Here is a 17819-nt window from a genome sequence, read left to right on the forward strand (position 1 = left end):
CAAAAGCTGGAGAGAGAAGTCAGACACTGAAGAGGGGAAAGAGGAGACAATGTTACTTTAGAAATACAATGAGCTCCTTTTGCTGAGAGGGGCTTTTGATTAGTCTTTCTGTGTACCACTGTTTGGTAAATGGTGGGGACGAAGGGTGCAGTCTCTGTTGTTGAAAGAGAGAAGGGCCCTTTAGATGAGAACAGCATTTTATCAATTTTCTGATCACTGTTCATTGTGGCTGTTAATAGCCAGGTGCAGCAATATAACAGCTCTCTGTTACGGTTACTCCAGGTTGGAGACTACCCTGCAGTGAGGAGCATCTCTTTGCACATAGACTGTGCCTGGAGAAGACACATGAACAAAGAACCACCTCAAACTGGTTCCCTGTCTGCTTTGACTGTACATAAGTGGATGTAACTCACCAGGCCTGCCCTGGAGAACCAAAAGCAGCCCTGGCATAAATGCTCACATCCGCCCTGTCCCTTTATCCCATTACATAATCTCTCTCTCTGTCCATCCATCCATCCATCCATCCATCCAATTGTCTCTTTCTTCTTCTCTCCTCCCAGATTGCTCTCTCTCCCTTCCCCCTATCTTCTTTCTCTTTTGTAGCCTGTCTGTGGAGCTGGGGAAAGGGGTAGAAGCAGCAGAAGTGGCCTTGACCCTTGAAACCGGACTCCAGGGGCTCCAGCCCACTGGGGAAACGCCTGGTTGAATAAAGGGCATGTCCAGCCCTGCTCCTGACCCACCTTTTATCTCATTTCCAAGTTCTCCTTGAAAAAAGAAGCGAGTGCTTTGCAGATAAGTCAGAGGATTGCTGTGCAACCAAAGCTGGTTTCTGCCTTGCAGCATGCTTCCCAGAGGGGTGGGGGGCACATCACCTGGAGTCTTACCTTGAAGGAAAACGTTGTTCCCCTGTCCAAAAGCACCTGGAAGCCAACCTGCTTGCTGTGTGGGGAAGGAGCCTGATGTGTGATGGTCCAGGGAGAGTCAGAAGCAACTTAACCCCAGGTCATGAGGGTTCATTCACACAGGAGAACTGAGGACAGCAATCTGTGGGTTTGAGGAAATGTGAGGGCAGTCTCTCCAGACAAGGGGTTCCAGGCTGGAATTGCAAGACTGACAAACTAAGCCAGAGTGGACTATACAGCTGCAACATTGAACTGTGCCTGCATGGACCGTGCCTCTGCAATGACAAACTGTGCCTGAGCAGACCGTTCTGCTATGACAACAGACTGTGCCCCAGAGGGATGTATGTCATTAAAATGCAGGGAAATACCATGCATGCCTTTACCACGCATTTGCCTTTACAACACAGGTATGGGTAAGTTAGCTAACCTACTGTTTGAGCTACAGGAACACAATAAGCTTCCAGAGGCTTCCCTGCCAAAGTCCAGCATCAATTGGACCTGCCTGAGCCCTGCTGCTGGAGTAAGTCCTTACACTCATGATGTGCTCCCAAAGTCTTGAACCCTTGGATGTCATTAGAGAGTACGCCTCCTGAACTCAAGGTGAAGATTCAGACATTTTGGGCTCCTTGTGACTGTGAAGTGACCTCTGCGTACCAAGAAATGACCAACAGTGATGGCCCACAAAGCGAAGCTCCGGCAGGGCCTGCAATTTGTGCCAACAGCAACAGTCTGTGACAACCGTCACTGCGAAGCTCCGAGACCTGCACTTCATGCCGACATCAACAGCCCTCATCGACCGCCAATTGAAACCTCCCTTTTGACAACCTGTTAGTTCTTCACTCTATAACAGCGATAGTCTGTGAACCTCACCTGCTCTTCACACTGACAATGACCTCCTTGCGAGCCAAGTTAATGAGAACAGCAGCTCTTAGCATGAACTTGAGAAGGAACATCTTCAGATGGACAAACCTGGTCCCTGTATCCGACCCACACTCTATCACAGTTGGCCTGAACTTGTGACTTCCCCCGGTCCAGTGCGACCAGATAACCATGAGTGGCGTTTTGTGCTTTTTGGTGCTTTTTTTACTGAAAACTTGAAAAACTCATATTTACGATTCTACTGGTTGGAGTTTTGTCATTTTGGTGTCATATAATGTATTAAAATTTACTCTATTTTTCTACATTGGTTTTGGATTTTATTGTGTTGTGTTTTCACTTTATTACTGTTTCAGTGCTGCATAAATACTTTACACATTGCCTCCAAGTTGGGCCTGACTGCGTTTGTGCCAACGTTAAGCACAGGTTTATTTAGTGACTTTTGTGGTTAACCCTGACAAGGATTGTGCTTAATATGCTTATTATTTGTGTGGGGTTTCCATCTCTCTCAACTAATAACCCAATTTCTTACGCTCTTACTCACACTGATTACTAACTCCTCATAGATAATGACTGGCATGAGGTAAAGTGAACCAGGTATAATGAAGATTACCGGAAAGTAATCAAGACATTAGAGAACTGAAGAAGCAGGCAAAGGGAGAGCTAAACAACCTATAAAGTGAGAAGTCAAATTTTAAAGCCAATATGTCACCTGCTTTTACATGTTTGTCAAATGATAATGGTCTCTTTCTAATAGGATTGCTAGCAGTGGCGGCTGCTGAAACCTTAAAAAGGGTGAGGGCATAAATGTAAATATTAAAAAGACTTACCTTGACGAGTGCAAGCAATCAGAGTCCCGAAGTTAATCCTGCAGTTTCCCTGCCTGCTTGTGAAGTTGTAACCTAGCTGGGAAAAATAAGCCGAGTTCTCCAGCTAATCCAAGCACTGCTCTTAACCCCTTGCCTGCTCATGACGGAACCACTCCGTCATGAGCCACGGGCGCCGTGTGCTCATGACGGAGTGGTTCCGTCATGCTGCGGCCGCTCTGCCCACGAGGCGCTGATTCCCCGTCTGTGTGGGCGAACAATGCAAGTGGGCGGAGTCGTGACGGAACCACTCCGTCATGAGCACAGCGCGCCCGTGGCTCATGACGGAGTTGTTCCGTCACGAGCATGGCGTCGCCGCGCTCACCCCGAACCCCCCCAGCACCACGGCAAAATTCATGCCGCGGCGAAGGGGTTAAACTGTATATAATACCAAACAGCATAAGAGCAGTGCTAGGATTCGCTGGGGCATGCTAGCACAATGCTCCATTGAAGACCGATGGGGCTGGGTCTTTGTTGAGGCAGCTCCATGGTAGACTTCAATGGAGATGCATGACCGGCGCATGTCAGATTGAGCACAGCAAAAATACCGGCCAATCTCACATGCACAGCTCAGTTTCAGCGTCAGCTGCTGCCCCACCCACGGTGAGCTCCGTAGCCCTGCCCACAAGCAAACAGAATGAATGGCAGGGTGGCCATATGGGGCTATTTTCATTAGACAAAAATAGCTTCGGACCATAGTGGCTCGCAGCAGTAAGCGGTCAACACCTATGTGCCTCCATGAAGAAACTGCAACTGATCGCTAGTAGGACATCGAAGGGTTCTAGATTTCTACCTGTTACCCTTTGCAGCTAATGGGGTACCTACTGTTACAAATGTCTTACATAAAGGCCTTTCTCGAGAGCAAGTGGGGCGTATTAAACATGTGACACACTGCACCAAAGTAGCTTCTGTGTTATCGATACTTATTAGTTTTCATTTAATCTACAAAGTGGTGTTCATGTGATCCCACAAGCTACATTTTACCCCACGGCAGCCTCTCGTTTTTAGGTTACAGGACGGATGTCCATGGAGGTGTGTACAAGAAAGTTGCCAACTTTTGTTTCCTGTTGTCTTTGACTACAATACCGTCCTTGTGCATGGCCAGGCACAAAGAATTACTCTCGTGACATGATGACCGCACACAATAAAATTGAAAAGTAACTGTAAATAAGAGCTTATCATGCATTACGAAACCATATCATCTGCATTGGGTGGCAATAATGGCTGTCAACAACAACCCCTTCACGTTACCGCTCGCTCTATGTACCGTTTTTGCTCTTCCTCTCTGATAAGCCTTTGATTTTCGGCTTCTTTGATTTTTTCCATATACTGCCGTCGAAGCATCTCTCGCTCTTCCCTAGAAAAATTAGAAAAATATATATATTTTTTAAAGTTAATGAAAATGTAAATTAGAAACAAGATTTCTTAAGTATTTTTCACCATGAAACATAGCAGTGCAACACGTTGGCCATGAAAGCTCATATCCCAGGCACCGGGTCCCTATATTACCAATTTCTTTGTGTGAAATTCAATACACGTTGATACGTAGATAAGCATCTAACTTCCTTTGACTGCGCTCCCCACATCATTGACTCAGCGAAATCCTTGGGATTCACCCTAGACAATCCCTTGAATATGCAAGCGCAAATCAATAATGCTACCAAGGGAGCTAATCATCAGATGAGTATCCTAAGGAAACTTAAACCCTTCCTCCCACAGACTGACTTAAAAATGGCGGTACAAGCCCTAGTGCTACCAAGCTTGGACTATGGAAGCACCACTCTATGCGGTCTTCCCAAATATAAGCTGGCCCCACTGAGGGCATCTCTTAACGCTGAGGCCAGACTGGTATCAGGAACTAAAAGAAACAACCACATTTCTCCGACCTTGAAAGTTCTGAACTGGCTACCCTACGAGGCAAGAATACAACTAAAGATCACCTGCATGACCCATAAAGCCCTGCATAGCAATACTCCCAGTTACCTAGCACAAAAGCTTGAAAGGTCGGGAGGTTGCAGACAATCGCGAAGTGCGAGTCCGCTACTACTGAAACCACAATCCTTCCATAAAAAGAGAACTGGTTGCCGAGCATTCTCAGGGATCGCACCGAAGATTTGGAACTCTCTACCTCCAGATGTTCGCAGAGTCTCCTCCTTTACCTCCTTCAAAAAAGAAGTAAAAATGCTTCTAATGAACAAATTCACATCATAAGACGTTAATTTCTTTAATGGCTACTAGCCACCTATGCTATCCATATACCCATGTCTACCTCTTTTGTATTGAATGTCGAATTTGAAATGTATGTATATTACCCCAATCATCTAATGTAAAAAAACGGTGTATTGTAAAGTGCTCTGAAACCATTGTGGGTCATGTTCGCGCTGTATAAAACTTTATAAATAAATAAATAAATAAATAAAATACTATCTTTGGGAGAGACAACCTTTAGCTGTAGGACATTAAAAAGCCTGCAGGCCATAGGCAACCTGGAACAGATAGGTTGCTAGACTTTTGGGGAACTTTTAGAACTTGCTTTCATGTCAGGGGTGGGTGAGTAGATGCTCCAGAAAGTGGAGATATCTACCTCAAACCATTTGAGTTCAGCTTTTTATATGCTGATAGGTTCAGAGAGACAACCGACCACGTCTAGGTAGCTGGTAGGGACAGAACATGCAAAACCTTGTGATTTAGGCAGAGGGTCTTGAAGAGAGGCGCTGCCTAATGGGGAGCCAGTGGAAGGCTTTGTGACTGGTGACCATTTTGAATTAGGACTGATTCCCCAAAAGCGAGTGCAGGGACTTTCACACCAATGCCCAACAAAGTAATAAGCATCAAGTGGCAAACCCATTCTTGCGATCTGCAAAATAATTCCTGTACCATAAACCACTCTAAGCTTTTCAAGATTTTTATGAACTCCCACTGCACTTTGCACTTGCACCCATTCACAAGATATTAGCCTATGAAAGTGATTCGATATTGCTTTATTCTGTTGGCATTCTTTCACCTTTATTTACTTGCTTTTGGTCCCGGGTCAAGACATCAATGTATACATTTTCACAAGGAATATGACATCTCCCCCACAAATACATAGGCAACAAGGCTGTGCATCAGCTCTTGCTATGCAACAGATATCTCCTCTAGTAATTACTTCAACACTGCTACACTGCACAATTATTATCTTGTTGGAAAAAGCCTATGGACAAGGTTAAAACTTTAATATATTTTTGGAGTTTTGATAAAGAATAAAATCAATTCTTTTTACTCTAATATTTCCTGGCAGTTTTTATTTGGGACAGGTTTGTCTCAACCATTAGTATGATTGTGGTCAAGCAGAAACTGGATGAGAGATGGCTGTGTGCGAGACGTTACATGTTCTTACCATCACACGTCACTCTGTGCCTGTTGCACTTTTAATGAGCTATCTTTACATTTGGAAACCAGTCATTAGAAAAGATAGTAACATACAACAGTGTCTCGAACCAGGGTATCATTCAACGTACAAGTACATGTGGCACAGTTAATTGCATTGGATTAAATCCGAAGGAGGAGAAAACCAGGGAGACATTTTTCTTATGAAGATGATTTGTATTTTAATCACAGAACATGTTGGACATATTGAAATTCATATGTACAGGCACATGAGGTGATAGCACTGCGTTACATTAAATGACATGTAACCATAAAGATACTGTGCACAAGTGCTCATGAGGTTTGAGTGATGGTGCAAGTGAAACGTGATGTGGTATATACAGCGATTGCGGTGGACGCAACAAGGCATGTGGAGTTAAAACAATTTCTTTACATATAGAATACCCAAGACAGTAAATGTTACAAAGTTATACTGATTTGGATAGGGTATTCTTTGGTTTGGAAGCGCCAAGATTTTCGCTGCGGGAGTCGACGGCGTTTCGGCCTGTAGATGTGTTAGGCCATCATCAGGACCAGGTTACGTGGTATTCGATAAGCAGTGTTGGGGATAAAAGGATGTATTCCTTTACGCAGAGGTTAGTGGACCAAGACGGACAAAGATAGTGAGGGGAAGGTTAAAAATCGAGCCCACAATGGCAGATAGAAGACACAGAAGGAGCGCTGCAATAATTACTCCGTGATTGCAAGGCGGGGTTGGGAAGCGGTGCGTACCGAGCCGCGTGGGCTGTGCAAATTATCGCAAGCCAAGGGGAAGCACGATGGTGTGGGGCGCGGTGGCCAAATTACAGGAAGGCAGCGTGTGTGGATAACGTGCAAAAAGCCTGCGGAATAAGGCCATAAATCGACCTGGGATTTGCTAGAGTGAGTGGGGATCGGATAACCGCACAGGAAGATATCAAGCGGGGAACACGTGGGCTGTACAGCTTTTTGCAAGCCACGGGGAAGCACGAAGGTGTGAGTCGGGGTGGCTGAAATACATGGAGGCAGCATGTGTGGGTAACGCGCAAAAGGGCTACGACATAAGACCTTGGGGGGACCTAGGATTAGCTCGAATGGGTGGGGATCGTATACCAGCACGGGAAGACACCAAGCGGGGAAACAGCCATGGGACGCGCCGGGGTCTGGGATGGCAATAAATCAAGAGTGATATACAGCGCGGGAGCTGGTTACGTGGACGCGGGCAGGATGAGTACGATGGGCCGCAGGGCAAGTATGAACAAAAAGGGAACACTTACTCAATGAATTGGCAGTCAGGGGCAGAGCGCTGTAGCCGGCATCAGTCAGGCTATGCGAGCGGTGTTCAGAGCGGAAGTGGAAAAAGACGTGCAGTTGGTCACATGAGTGCTGAGTAATCCAACTGCTAGACCGTGCATGGAGCTCAAGTGTGTAATAGAAAGGGAAATTTAAGAAGAAAGACCGAGCGGAGATAAGAAAAGGACTAACATTATTAAAACCGTGGACAAACAGATTGATTAGTAAAACCACAATGTTACAGAATTTTCAAATCGAATGCTCAGAAAAAAACACCACTGTTGCAGGTTTTCATTACATACATATAATGTTAAGTAGCCATGAGTAGAGATACATGTTATTGAGCATTGGGATTACATGGATAGGGGCACAGTTAAAAAGAAGGACAGGGGTGGAATACATTGATGGGTGTAGTTAGAGCAGCAAGAAAATTACTGGAAGGAATACAGGTCACCCAATGGAGAGCACATCCAGTAAGTGTGGTATTCCATTCATCCAGGGTGTTCAATCCGTCTTCAATGCTGTTACTGAGGGCAATCCAGCGACAGTCACATCTGCCTAGGAGTCTCTGGATATCGCCGCCCCTGATCGGGATTGATGGCTGATCAATCACCATCCATACAAAGTCTGTTTCGAGGTGATTGTGTTCCTTAAAGTGTGATATCAGAGGTGCTGTGAGCACATTGCACCTGATACGTCTGCGATGTTGTAGGATGCGATCTTTAACCATCTGGGTGGTCTGGCCGATATATAGAAGGTTGCATGGACAGCGTATGCAATAGATCACATTCCTGGACCTGCAATTGGTGAAGGCTTTGAAGTCGTATTTCTGTCCATCATGTTCAAAGCATTAGATATTCATTGTGGTGGCGCATGTGGAACAATTTTGGCATTTGTAATGTTCAAGGAGTGGTGGGAGGTCCCATTGTCTTCTCACTGTTTCAGGCCTTTTGTTGGTTTGTGGCCAGGTAATGGCATGCACCAGGTGGTCTGATAAGTTTGTGCCCCTTCGATGCGAAAATAGAGGCGGTTCATTGAATATGTTAAGAGGCGCAAATGTATTCCAGTTGGATTTGATGATTTTCGAAAGTTTATTACTGGCAGGCGAAAACGTTGAGACAAAGAGGATGCGAGAGTTGGTCCTCTTCTCTTTGGGTGTAAGTAGGGTCTCGCGGTGGTTGTACCAAGCACGTTTTCTTGCTCGAGTGATCCGTTTTTTTGGGTAGCCCTGTGCGATAAGTTTCTCAGTAAGGGTGGACGCTTCTTTGAAAAAATCTTTTTGACATTTGCAATTGCGGCGAATCCGTAAGAATTGCCCGAATGGTAAACCATTGCGTATGCCGCGGGGGTGGTAGCTTGAATAGAGCAATAAGGTATTTCTCTCTGTTGGCTTTCTAAACAATGCGGTACCTATTTTGTTGTCTTCCACCCGTAGTGTCAGGTCAAGGAAAGGTAAGTTATTTTCTTTACAGTCCGTGGTGAATCTTAGATGGTTTTAGCAGGTATGCAACCATTCCACGAATTGATTGAGGGTCGCGTTGTTTCCTGACCAGATAAGTAGAATGCGTCTATGTAACGACGCCAAAATGTTATACTGTTCCTGAAGGGATTAAGGTCAGTCAGTATAACGGGGTGTTCCAGATGGAGTACATAGAGAATGGAAAAGTTCGGGGCAAAACATGTACCCATAGCGACTCCTTTTATCTGGAGGTAATAGGTGTCTTTATACAGAAAGTAGTTATTTTTTAGGGCAATTTCCAGAAGGGACATCACGAACTCGGTGGGAATCTTGGTTGGCTGTGGTCTTGCATCCAGGATCCCTTTCTCTACTGACAGGCCTTCTTGGTGGGGTATGTTAGTGTACAATGACTTAATATCTATTCCGACCATGAGATCAGAGCCTGGGGTGAAGGGGGTGTCTTGGATGAGGTTGATTAAGTCCATGCTGTCACGGACATAGGTATCGGTTAGGGGTACACATTCTTTGATGATGCTGTCAATATATTTACCAATAGGTTCCAATATTGACCCACAGCCAGACACAATTGGCCTACCGGGGGGGGGGGGCTTTTGTTGGTTTTTATGGATCTTTGGTAGGACGCAGATAACCGGAGTGCAGGGCTGGCTGTTGTTGAGGTAAATAGATCCTTGTCTGTGATGATGTTGTTAGATTTGGCGTGTTCAATCACTAGTGCAATCTTGGCTCTTATTTCAGGCAGTGGGTCAGTAGGAAGGGAGCGGTAGTGTTCCTTATTGTCCAATTGGCGTAGGATTTCCAAGTCATATTTGTTGTGGTCTTGAATAACCATGCCTCCGCCTTTGTCGGCCGGCTTTATTATTATATCTTTTCTGGTTTTAAGGCTGTTGAGTACCTGTTTTTCAGCTAGTGAAAGGTTATAGGGCACAAATTCATGCTGTCGTTGGATATTCTTCATCTCAAATAGGATCCTCCGCTCAAATGTCAATATTTCAGTAGGCATCAGCACTGACGGTGGATTAAAGGTCGAGATAGACATTGCCATCAGGTTAGCCCAGCAGACAGGGTTTCTATTGTTCTACTTCGTGATTATTTTTTGTTTGCGGTGTTCAGTTTGCACCATCACAAATTTAACTAGCACTGTGTCTGGCGGCTATCCTTAAGCAGGGAAGTTTAGTGACAGAAGACATCTTTGTGGTGAGACATTCCGTTGGGCAGTGACAAAACCCTCCTGGAAGTCAGAAGCACCACTGCTGCACAAGGCGTGCTTAATGAAAGCCCATCTGTGCCTATCCGTTATCTGGACAGAACCAGGACAAAAACACTGGACCTTCAGCTTCAGCAGGGGCGGATCTAGGGCTGTGCGACTTCAGGGGTTGCTGTGTTTGCAAGTTTATTTTGGTTTTAAAAGCACCTGTGGCAAACACCTGCTGCCCTGTTCCTTGCCTCCATCAATTTCCAGGCAACAATAAAAATGTTAAAGATAACTCGGGTGATTAATGTTCTTCCTGGAGAGAGATCGGAGTTTTGTCTAGTGGAAGTTTTCACTGATCAACAAATAGTACAGAGGATTAATATGCCTGCTGGAAAGAAGGTGTACCATGCAGATCACAAAGTCAGAAAGATCCTTTTGTTACTTGTAGTTTATCAGTTAAAATCCTAATATAGAACAGTGAATTATTAACTGTCATCAAAGAACTGCTTGCACACTGCAAAGTATAGATTAGAGCATAGATTAATGTTGCAAAAAGGGTTAATTTGGGTAGAAATCGATTCTTAATATTAAAGAAATCCCCCAACTATGGTGTTCCATTTTCAATTCTGAGTTTATGCTTCTCCAGGCCAAGCATTCAAACTATACTGCCTAGCAGTATGGATGACATGTCATTTCTACACCTGGCAGTCCTCTGGCTTATGTTACATTTCCTATACACTGATTTACACATGTATGATTGATTGTCTCTGTGTAATGTGTGTGTGATGCAAAGTGCTCGGACACCCTACACTGGTATGAGTGGCGCTATATAACTAATAAAATGCATCTGAAAGAGAGTGTTTATGAAGACTTGAGGGGCACTGTTAAAAGGTGGTGGTGAGGAAATTCATGGTGGAGGTGGTCGTCACCTCCACCATGGATGGGGGCACCAACAAACACTGTTGCACTGGGCGCCACCAGGGCTAGAGCCGGCCCTGAGCTTCAGACCTCGTTTATTACAGAAATGTTGTGTTTTGTAGGTCTACAGCCGCTTCTTCGATTTGTTCCCCGACACTTGGCAGTATAAAATTACCCTGAAATGCCTGTGTACAAAAGTTCAAGAGTCCTTCGGTGTTCTAGGTACTGCAGTTATTCTGGTAAACTAGATTATAGTAACAATTTACATTGTGGCTCACTGCAGTAACTGCTGGCCCAGTTGCTGCTTTCCATACAAAACTGCTTGAACCACAGTACCACAATATCGAGGATTTGATATCGAACCTACAAGAATATCAACTGCAGAATATTGTCTACTACTATAAGGCCAAGGCAAGAACAGATTTACTATTCTTAACTCGACATCTACTTACATTAAAGATAAATATCCTATATATACTTCCCTCGACTATACACTTGTTGTTGGTCTTCTGGAGTTGGTATTCTATGCTGTTATTTTTGACTTTGGTGTTCTGACCTGCACCCGCGTGACAGGTACTAACATGGCCAGTACATCTGTGTCCATGCACCTTCATGACTGAATCCAATGCCAGGTTCTTTATGCTGTATATAAGACTAAGCAATGGAGTCCTCATTACTGGCGGCTCGCTTTCAATGTAGTGCGACTCATGTGATCACTAGATAAGAACTTAGTGGCGCTCCAAATCCAAAGTGGGGGGCTGGGCATTTTGCTGTTGCTGCGTCATTGTGGGATTCTATCTCAGTTGAGCAGCATAAGCCTACAACCAAGATGGCCTTTCGCAAAGTCTTAAAAGCGTTTCACTTTGGCGTGTAATAAGATGGACTTTGTTGAGATGGACATTTCTTGCTTGCTGCCTAGCAGCAGAAATCCATGGGTGGTGGCTATGCTTTCTATAAATTAAATAAAACAATTTAAATCGGGGAAGAAGTCATGCTGTAAGACCCCTAATGCCAAAAGATAATCAAGGGGGTCTTGGCTTTCAGCCCTTTGAAGTTTCACCTTTATCTTGGACGGTTGATCTGTGTAGACAGTGTTGCATTAATATGTGGATGAAGATATTGCCGTGATGACTGGTGCGGTCCAGAGCACCTATGACAGAAATCTGATAATACCAGAATGCACAAAATATCTGAGCCCCTTTTGAATTTTTCACCCCATGATTGTTCATTCTAATAGCGACTGTAAGAAAAGCAATATAATTCTATTTTGTATTTTTCATATTTTTAAGAAACAGAGTTACAATACATTGTATATAGTCTAAATCCCGTCTCCAGCACTGCAGAGTTCTGATCTTCAATACTTGCTTTAAATTTGATTGACCAGTTCCCAATACCTCGGTTTTTGGGTAGAAAAAAACAAAAGGGGTCATGGAGGATATTGGGTGCTTTGGAGGACTTTGATCAGGAGCATTCACCGTGGTCAGGGCCTGCTTTACGGCTGGTAGCGCCCAGCCTGACAATCTTTTTTAGCGCCCCCCTCAATGACTTCCTTCTTCACTGATTCCCTCCCTACCACCCGCCAACTCTGCCCACATTTCTTCATATACCCTCTCTCATGTGAATATCATTAGTTTTACAGCGCAACCCATACCAGTGTAGGGTGTCAGAGCACTTTACATCACATGCACATTATAGAGAGACAATGAATCATAGTGTGTAAATCAGCCCACAGGTAATGTTTCATAAAACAATGAGGATTACAAGGTGTAAGAATCAAATTTTATCCATACTAGTGAGCAGTATATTTTAAGAGTATTTGGTCTGGAGAAGCAGAAACTCAGTGGTTGGGGTTTGCTTTACTAATAAGAATGTGTTTCTACCCAAACGAACACTTTTAGCAACATTAGGATAATGAAAGACTGGGGAAAAACATGTTTTAACGTATATCATACAGTTTGCATGCAGCCCTTTGATGACAGTTCATAGGGCACTGTGCTATATTAGGATTATAACTTAAGAACCTCAAGTAACAAAAGGATCTCTGTGATGAAAGCAGTAACCCACTGTGCTTTCCGCATAAAATACAGCTCTGTACCCTGCATTGTACACATTCTTTTCAGCAGGAGGCGTATTATTCCTCTGTGCTATTTTATTATGAGACAAAACTGCAACTCGACAATACTCACCTCTCCAGCAGGATCATTAATCACCAGAGTTATCTTTACATTTTTATTGTTGCCTGAAAACTCCTGGTAGTGGTTACTGAAGATTCTTGGAACAATTTAGACGGCCATGCTTGGATATGATGAAGCCAAGGCAGTCTCTCCCAGCAAAGACCAGGGCTCACAATGTGATGTACGTTTAAGAGAAGTTATTTCCATGGACGTTAATGCTCCATTGTAAATTACTTTCCACCAAAAGATTTTGGCCTAGTGAAATTGTTTAAATATTAGAAACAAAGTGCTGGCCCAAATCCATTTGAATCAAATGGCAGCTGCTGCCGGCTGCGCTTGAGGGTTTTGAGTAAGACAGCTTGGCACTGTGCCACTGTGGTGGCCTGGAATAGGGAGTCGTCGGTGTCAGATTTGCACAGACAAATATTGGAGGTAGTGGAATTTGGCAGATTCCTAAGATAAGAGGGGAGCCAAGTACCGCATGTATCAGTGAGTGCTGGACCAACGACGGATGCTATGGAAAGTGAAACCCATGTGACTGGCCTCTGCAGCCAACCACATGGGTTCACCCCATGGCCTCTCTTAGTGAAAGAGAAAAATATTACAGTTCGGTGACCGAATGGGCAGAAAGCTCAGGCAAGGCTAGGTTTTATTACCGGTAGGGGGGGGCAAATTCCTCAGACCTGTAGCCCACACGCATCATTCCTTGCAGTAAGAGCCCAAACAAGTCCTGTGTTCAGTTGTCGCTAGCACTGTGCGCAGTCTAACGCAAGAGTATGGCCAAGGGTCGTCAAGCTTCTCCCGTATCCTGCATTCCTGTGATGCTATGTTCTGTTATCAGCTTTGGTCTATCACTCTTCTACCATCTCTATGGTCCTATAGTGCTTTGAAAGTCTAGGTGCTTTTTATGGTGAAGGGTGGACACTGACGGGAGCCGATCCCTGGCCATAAAAGGTGGTCTGGTGTCATTGCGTTCGGTTAGTTAAGATTGGCCTGTCCAGGGAATTGTTTAGCAATGGTTTCTATTAGTAAATGAGAGGCTGGAGTCCTGTGTGGGATCGATGTGGTGGTGTTCTGGAGGATGGATGCAACATGCAACATTTTCCTTTTTCCAGACTACTTTCTCGTCCAGGAGAGCAGAAAATAGATCCTCAACTTAAGAACAAGATTTTTTTGTGTATTGAGCAAACCTAGGTCAGTAACATTACCAGAAAAAAAGGTGATGTATCTTTCGATGTCCTGGCGGGTTGTGCGAAAAACCAGATGACCAGCGTAGACTAGGATTAAGTCTTCCCTGTGGGAAAACATCCGGTGCTGCTAAAAATCTGAATGATTATGGAGATGCTATGCATGGATACAACAAAAAGGTATGTGTAACAAGTCAGAGTACATTGTTCATGGACCCGGCAGAACTAATACCTAGATTGAGGAGCCTGGCAGATGAGGCGTAGGGTACCTGGGTCTGCTGGCAGCAGAAGAGAAGCATTGTGGGACATGCTACACAGGATGTGTTTAGACAAAGGTGACAAATAGAGAATGCCTGGGGTACTTGCAGCTACTATTCCCCTGGTTTGCCCTTTGATAGGCTCGTTACGCCCCTCCTCGGGAGGCGTACGGATTTGGTTGTTCCTCAGGTTTACATGATTTTGTAAATCTGGGGCAGCATCAAAATCCATGGGTGTTGTGTGGAAAACCCACCGCAACGTCCATGGAACACCGCCTGGGCACAGAGTAAGGTGATGCAGCGATTTTCGCTGCGTTGCCTTACTCAAGAATTATGAGGCCACTCAAAGCAACATAGGGTGGCTTTGTGTGGCTTCATAATTCGGATTGAGAGCCCTGCATCGTGCATGTACCACTTTAAGTGGTGCAAAAGTGACAAAGGGCTCTCATAAATCAGCACCCTTGGCCCTCATTTATGGGATTTTGGCGTAGGGCAGCGCAGAAAGGCACCTTTCTGCGCTGCCACACGCCAAAGTAATAGGGCAGGAATGCACCATATTTATGCAATATGGTGCATTCCTATTCTTTCTCACTGTGTTGGTGCCATTTCGGCAGCCTATCTCCAATGTAGACACCCTTGCGCCATGCAACCTTGCACTATGGTGCAAGGGTGCCTCCGTTGTTTCTATGTGTGCTGCCACTGTACTTAAAAACAACCCATATTAATTTAATCACTGTAAAACGTAATTCGGCTAACAAAAGAGTGCAACCTGTACAAGAGGGTGAAATCGACAAAGGGAAGCCAATACCAAACGAGCTAGTATGGGTACACTCGTGGACAATAGACAATAGCCATGCAGCACACATAGAAAGAGGAACAAATTAGGAGAAATAAACATATTTCTCCTCGTTATGCCTTACCCCAGGAGGCATACAGATTTGGAACTTCCCAGGTTTACATGATTTGGTAAATCTGGGGCAGCGCCAAAATCCATGGGTGCTGCATGAGATAACCTACCGCAACGCCCATGGAACCGCTACCGGGTGCAGAGTAAGGCGATGCAGCAATTTGCGCTGCATTGCCTTACTAAAGATTTATGAGGCCACTTAAAGCCACAGAGGGTGCGACTGAGAGCCATGCGTCACGCATGTTCCACCATAAGTGGTGCAAAAGTGATGCAGAGCTCTCATGAATAAGCACTCTAGTGCTTTTCGGATATTTTGCACAGTTTATTATTGATCCAAAGCTTTGAATAAATGTACTTTAAAAAGACAAAAAATAAACAAATAAAAAAATGTCCTATTAACATTTTCCTACAAAATTCATACATATTTTTAGATCCCAGAAAACCTCCTACTTTCTTGTTTACTCGATAAGCAAAACTTAAGACTAAAGCTATATTTCTATGTAGAGAGTGGTTTTGCTGGATTCTTCTGTGCATTGACGACAGAGAGCTCCCCCACCCCCTCTCTAAGGCGATACTATGGATGACCTGTAAAGGTACAGTACCTTGCCTGCCTTCTGTCTTGAGGCCTGGTTCTGGGGAGTATCGCTGTTCTGGTTGCATGGCTCCACTGGGTCTCTGCTTAAAGGAAATAAATATACCCTGGTTTGTCGAAGCAACAGAATTCAACAACAATTTACCCAATATCAGTTTAAAAAAGTTTCCCCATAAGGCAGCTCTCAAGCATATCTTTATCGCAACAATAGTTTATACACATTGGACAGAAGGAATAATTTAAGTCGTGTGAGTGTACTGGGAAATATTCATCCAGGAGTCATGTTTAATAATGAATTATGAGAGACTCCGTGGGTCAAAGGTCACGAGGGCCTCTCACTTTCCTTTGTGAGAGTCACGTTGTTTCCTTGTTCTAGATCTCGGGACTGTTCCCGTGTGGGAGATGGTTCTATAGGAAGGTCTCACTTCTTGTGCTGTACAATCGGATAGTCCATCTTGTATGGGGTCATGTTCTGTGAGGGTGGTACTTCTAACACTCTCTTTCTATAGCTCGGATAATCATTGCTATGGTTTGGGGGTACATCAGTGTGAGGCCTTCTCTCTGGTTCATGGGACAGTCAATGATTACCTGGTGGTATGCAGGGGGGAAAAGAGGGGTAAGGTGTGAGGGTTCTGATGTTTCCCGCAGGGAATGCAGGACTTCGGGTATTACTGTACCTCACTTGGCGAGACAAATTGTTTCATTTGTACATTTGACTTTCCAAGGGCAGCTAAGGCTGGTTTACCCAAGGTTATAGGAGTAGGGTTTGAAGTCACAGTCAATATGGCACAGTAAATACATACACAGTAAACTCCATATCTAGAACGATGTATTTCTTTTAAAAAGAAAAGATCCTCATTTACAAGGAGGTAAAGTGGGAGGGTTACATTAAACAACAACATAAAGCAGACTGATCTAGCGCCTTCAAAGTGATTCAAATCCAAGCACATTTACAGGTGCTATAATCAAAATAATATCAAATTAACACCAACTCAGCACACAAGGTAAGCATCCAAGGATTGCGAACTTTAAGGGGAAACATCCATTACAATGCAGTCATTACAACGACCTACCTTTACAATGCAACTGTTACAATGCAACTGCCTTTACATCGCATGCCATTAAAATGCATGCCATTACAACGCATGTCACTACAACGCATGCCATTACACCGCATACCATTACAACGCATGCCATTACAATGCATTACAAGGTAAGTAATGGAGATTTTTTTAGTATTAGGGTGAGTATGGGTTTTAGGGTACATGGGAATAGTCATTTTTAACCCTACACTATCCAACACTTTCCCTACTGTTGCACTGACTGGAGTGGGAATAGTAATTTTTACCCCTACACTATCCAACACTTACCGTACTGTTGCCCTAAAAGTATTATGCGTTGTAATGGTATGCATTTTAATGGTATACGTTGTAATGGAATGCATTGTAATGGTAGTTTTTAAAAATGCGTTGTAATGCCATGCGTTGTAAAACCATTCAATGTAATGGTAGTTGCGATGTAAAGACTGCGTTGTAAAGGCATACGTTGTAATTGCATGCTTTGTAAAGTCATATATTCTCTTTAAGGCGCTTGCATATATTAGATGGCTCTTCTCAGACTGAGGGCCGATTCACAAAGAGAATTATGACTGGTAAATTTACGAGTGCGGAGTGTCCACACTCATGGTGAACCATCCACCCTCAGGGTGGAATCCCCACACTGCAATGCGGGGATTCCACCCTGAGTGCAGATTCTGCCTCGAGTGCGGAGACTACACCACAAGTGCCT

At 44.3% G+C, this 17819-nt stretch overlaps 1 protein-coding gene across 4 annotated transcripts in view; it reads right to left on the reverse strand.

The window, feature by feature from the left end:
* The window catches only part of LOC146858391 (uncharacterized), a 548917-nt gene that overhangs the window by 218135 nt on the left and 312963 nt on the right, over positions 1–17819 (reverse strand). For 3 of the 4 annotated variants that reach the window (XM_085649305.1, XM_085649306.1, XM_085649308.1), the window contains 2 exons: positions 16042–16117; positions 3912–4001 (listed from right to left, as the gene is read on the reverse strand). In XM_085649305.1, coding sequence (XP_085505431.1) covers positions 3912–4001; positions 16042–16117 — 166 coding nt within the window. The remainder of the gene's footprint in view (positions 1–3911; positions 4002–16041; positions 16118–17819) is intronic. The other variant, XM_085649307.1, reaches the window with a different exon arrangement.

The sequence above is a fragment of the Triturus cristatus genome, chromosome 3_2, assembly GCF_964204655.1.
Source record: "Triturus cristatus chromosome 3_2, aTriCri1.1, whole genome shotgun sequence".
Lineage (NCBI taxonomy): Eukaryota > Metazoa > Chordata > Amphibia > Caudata > Salamandridae > Triturus > Triturus cristatus.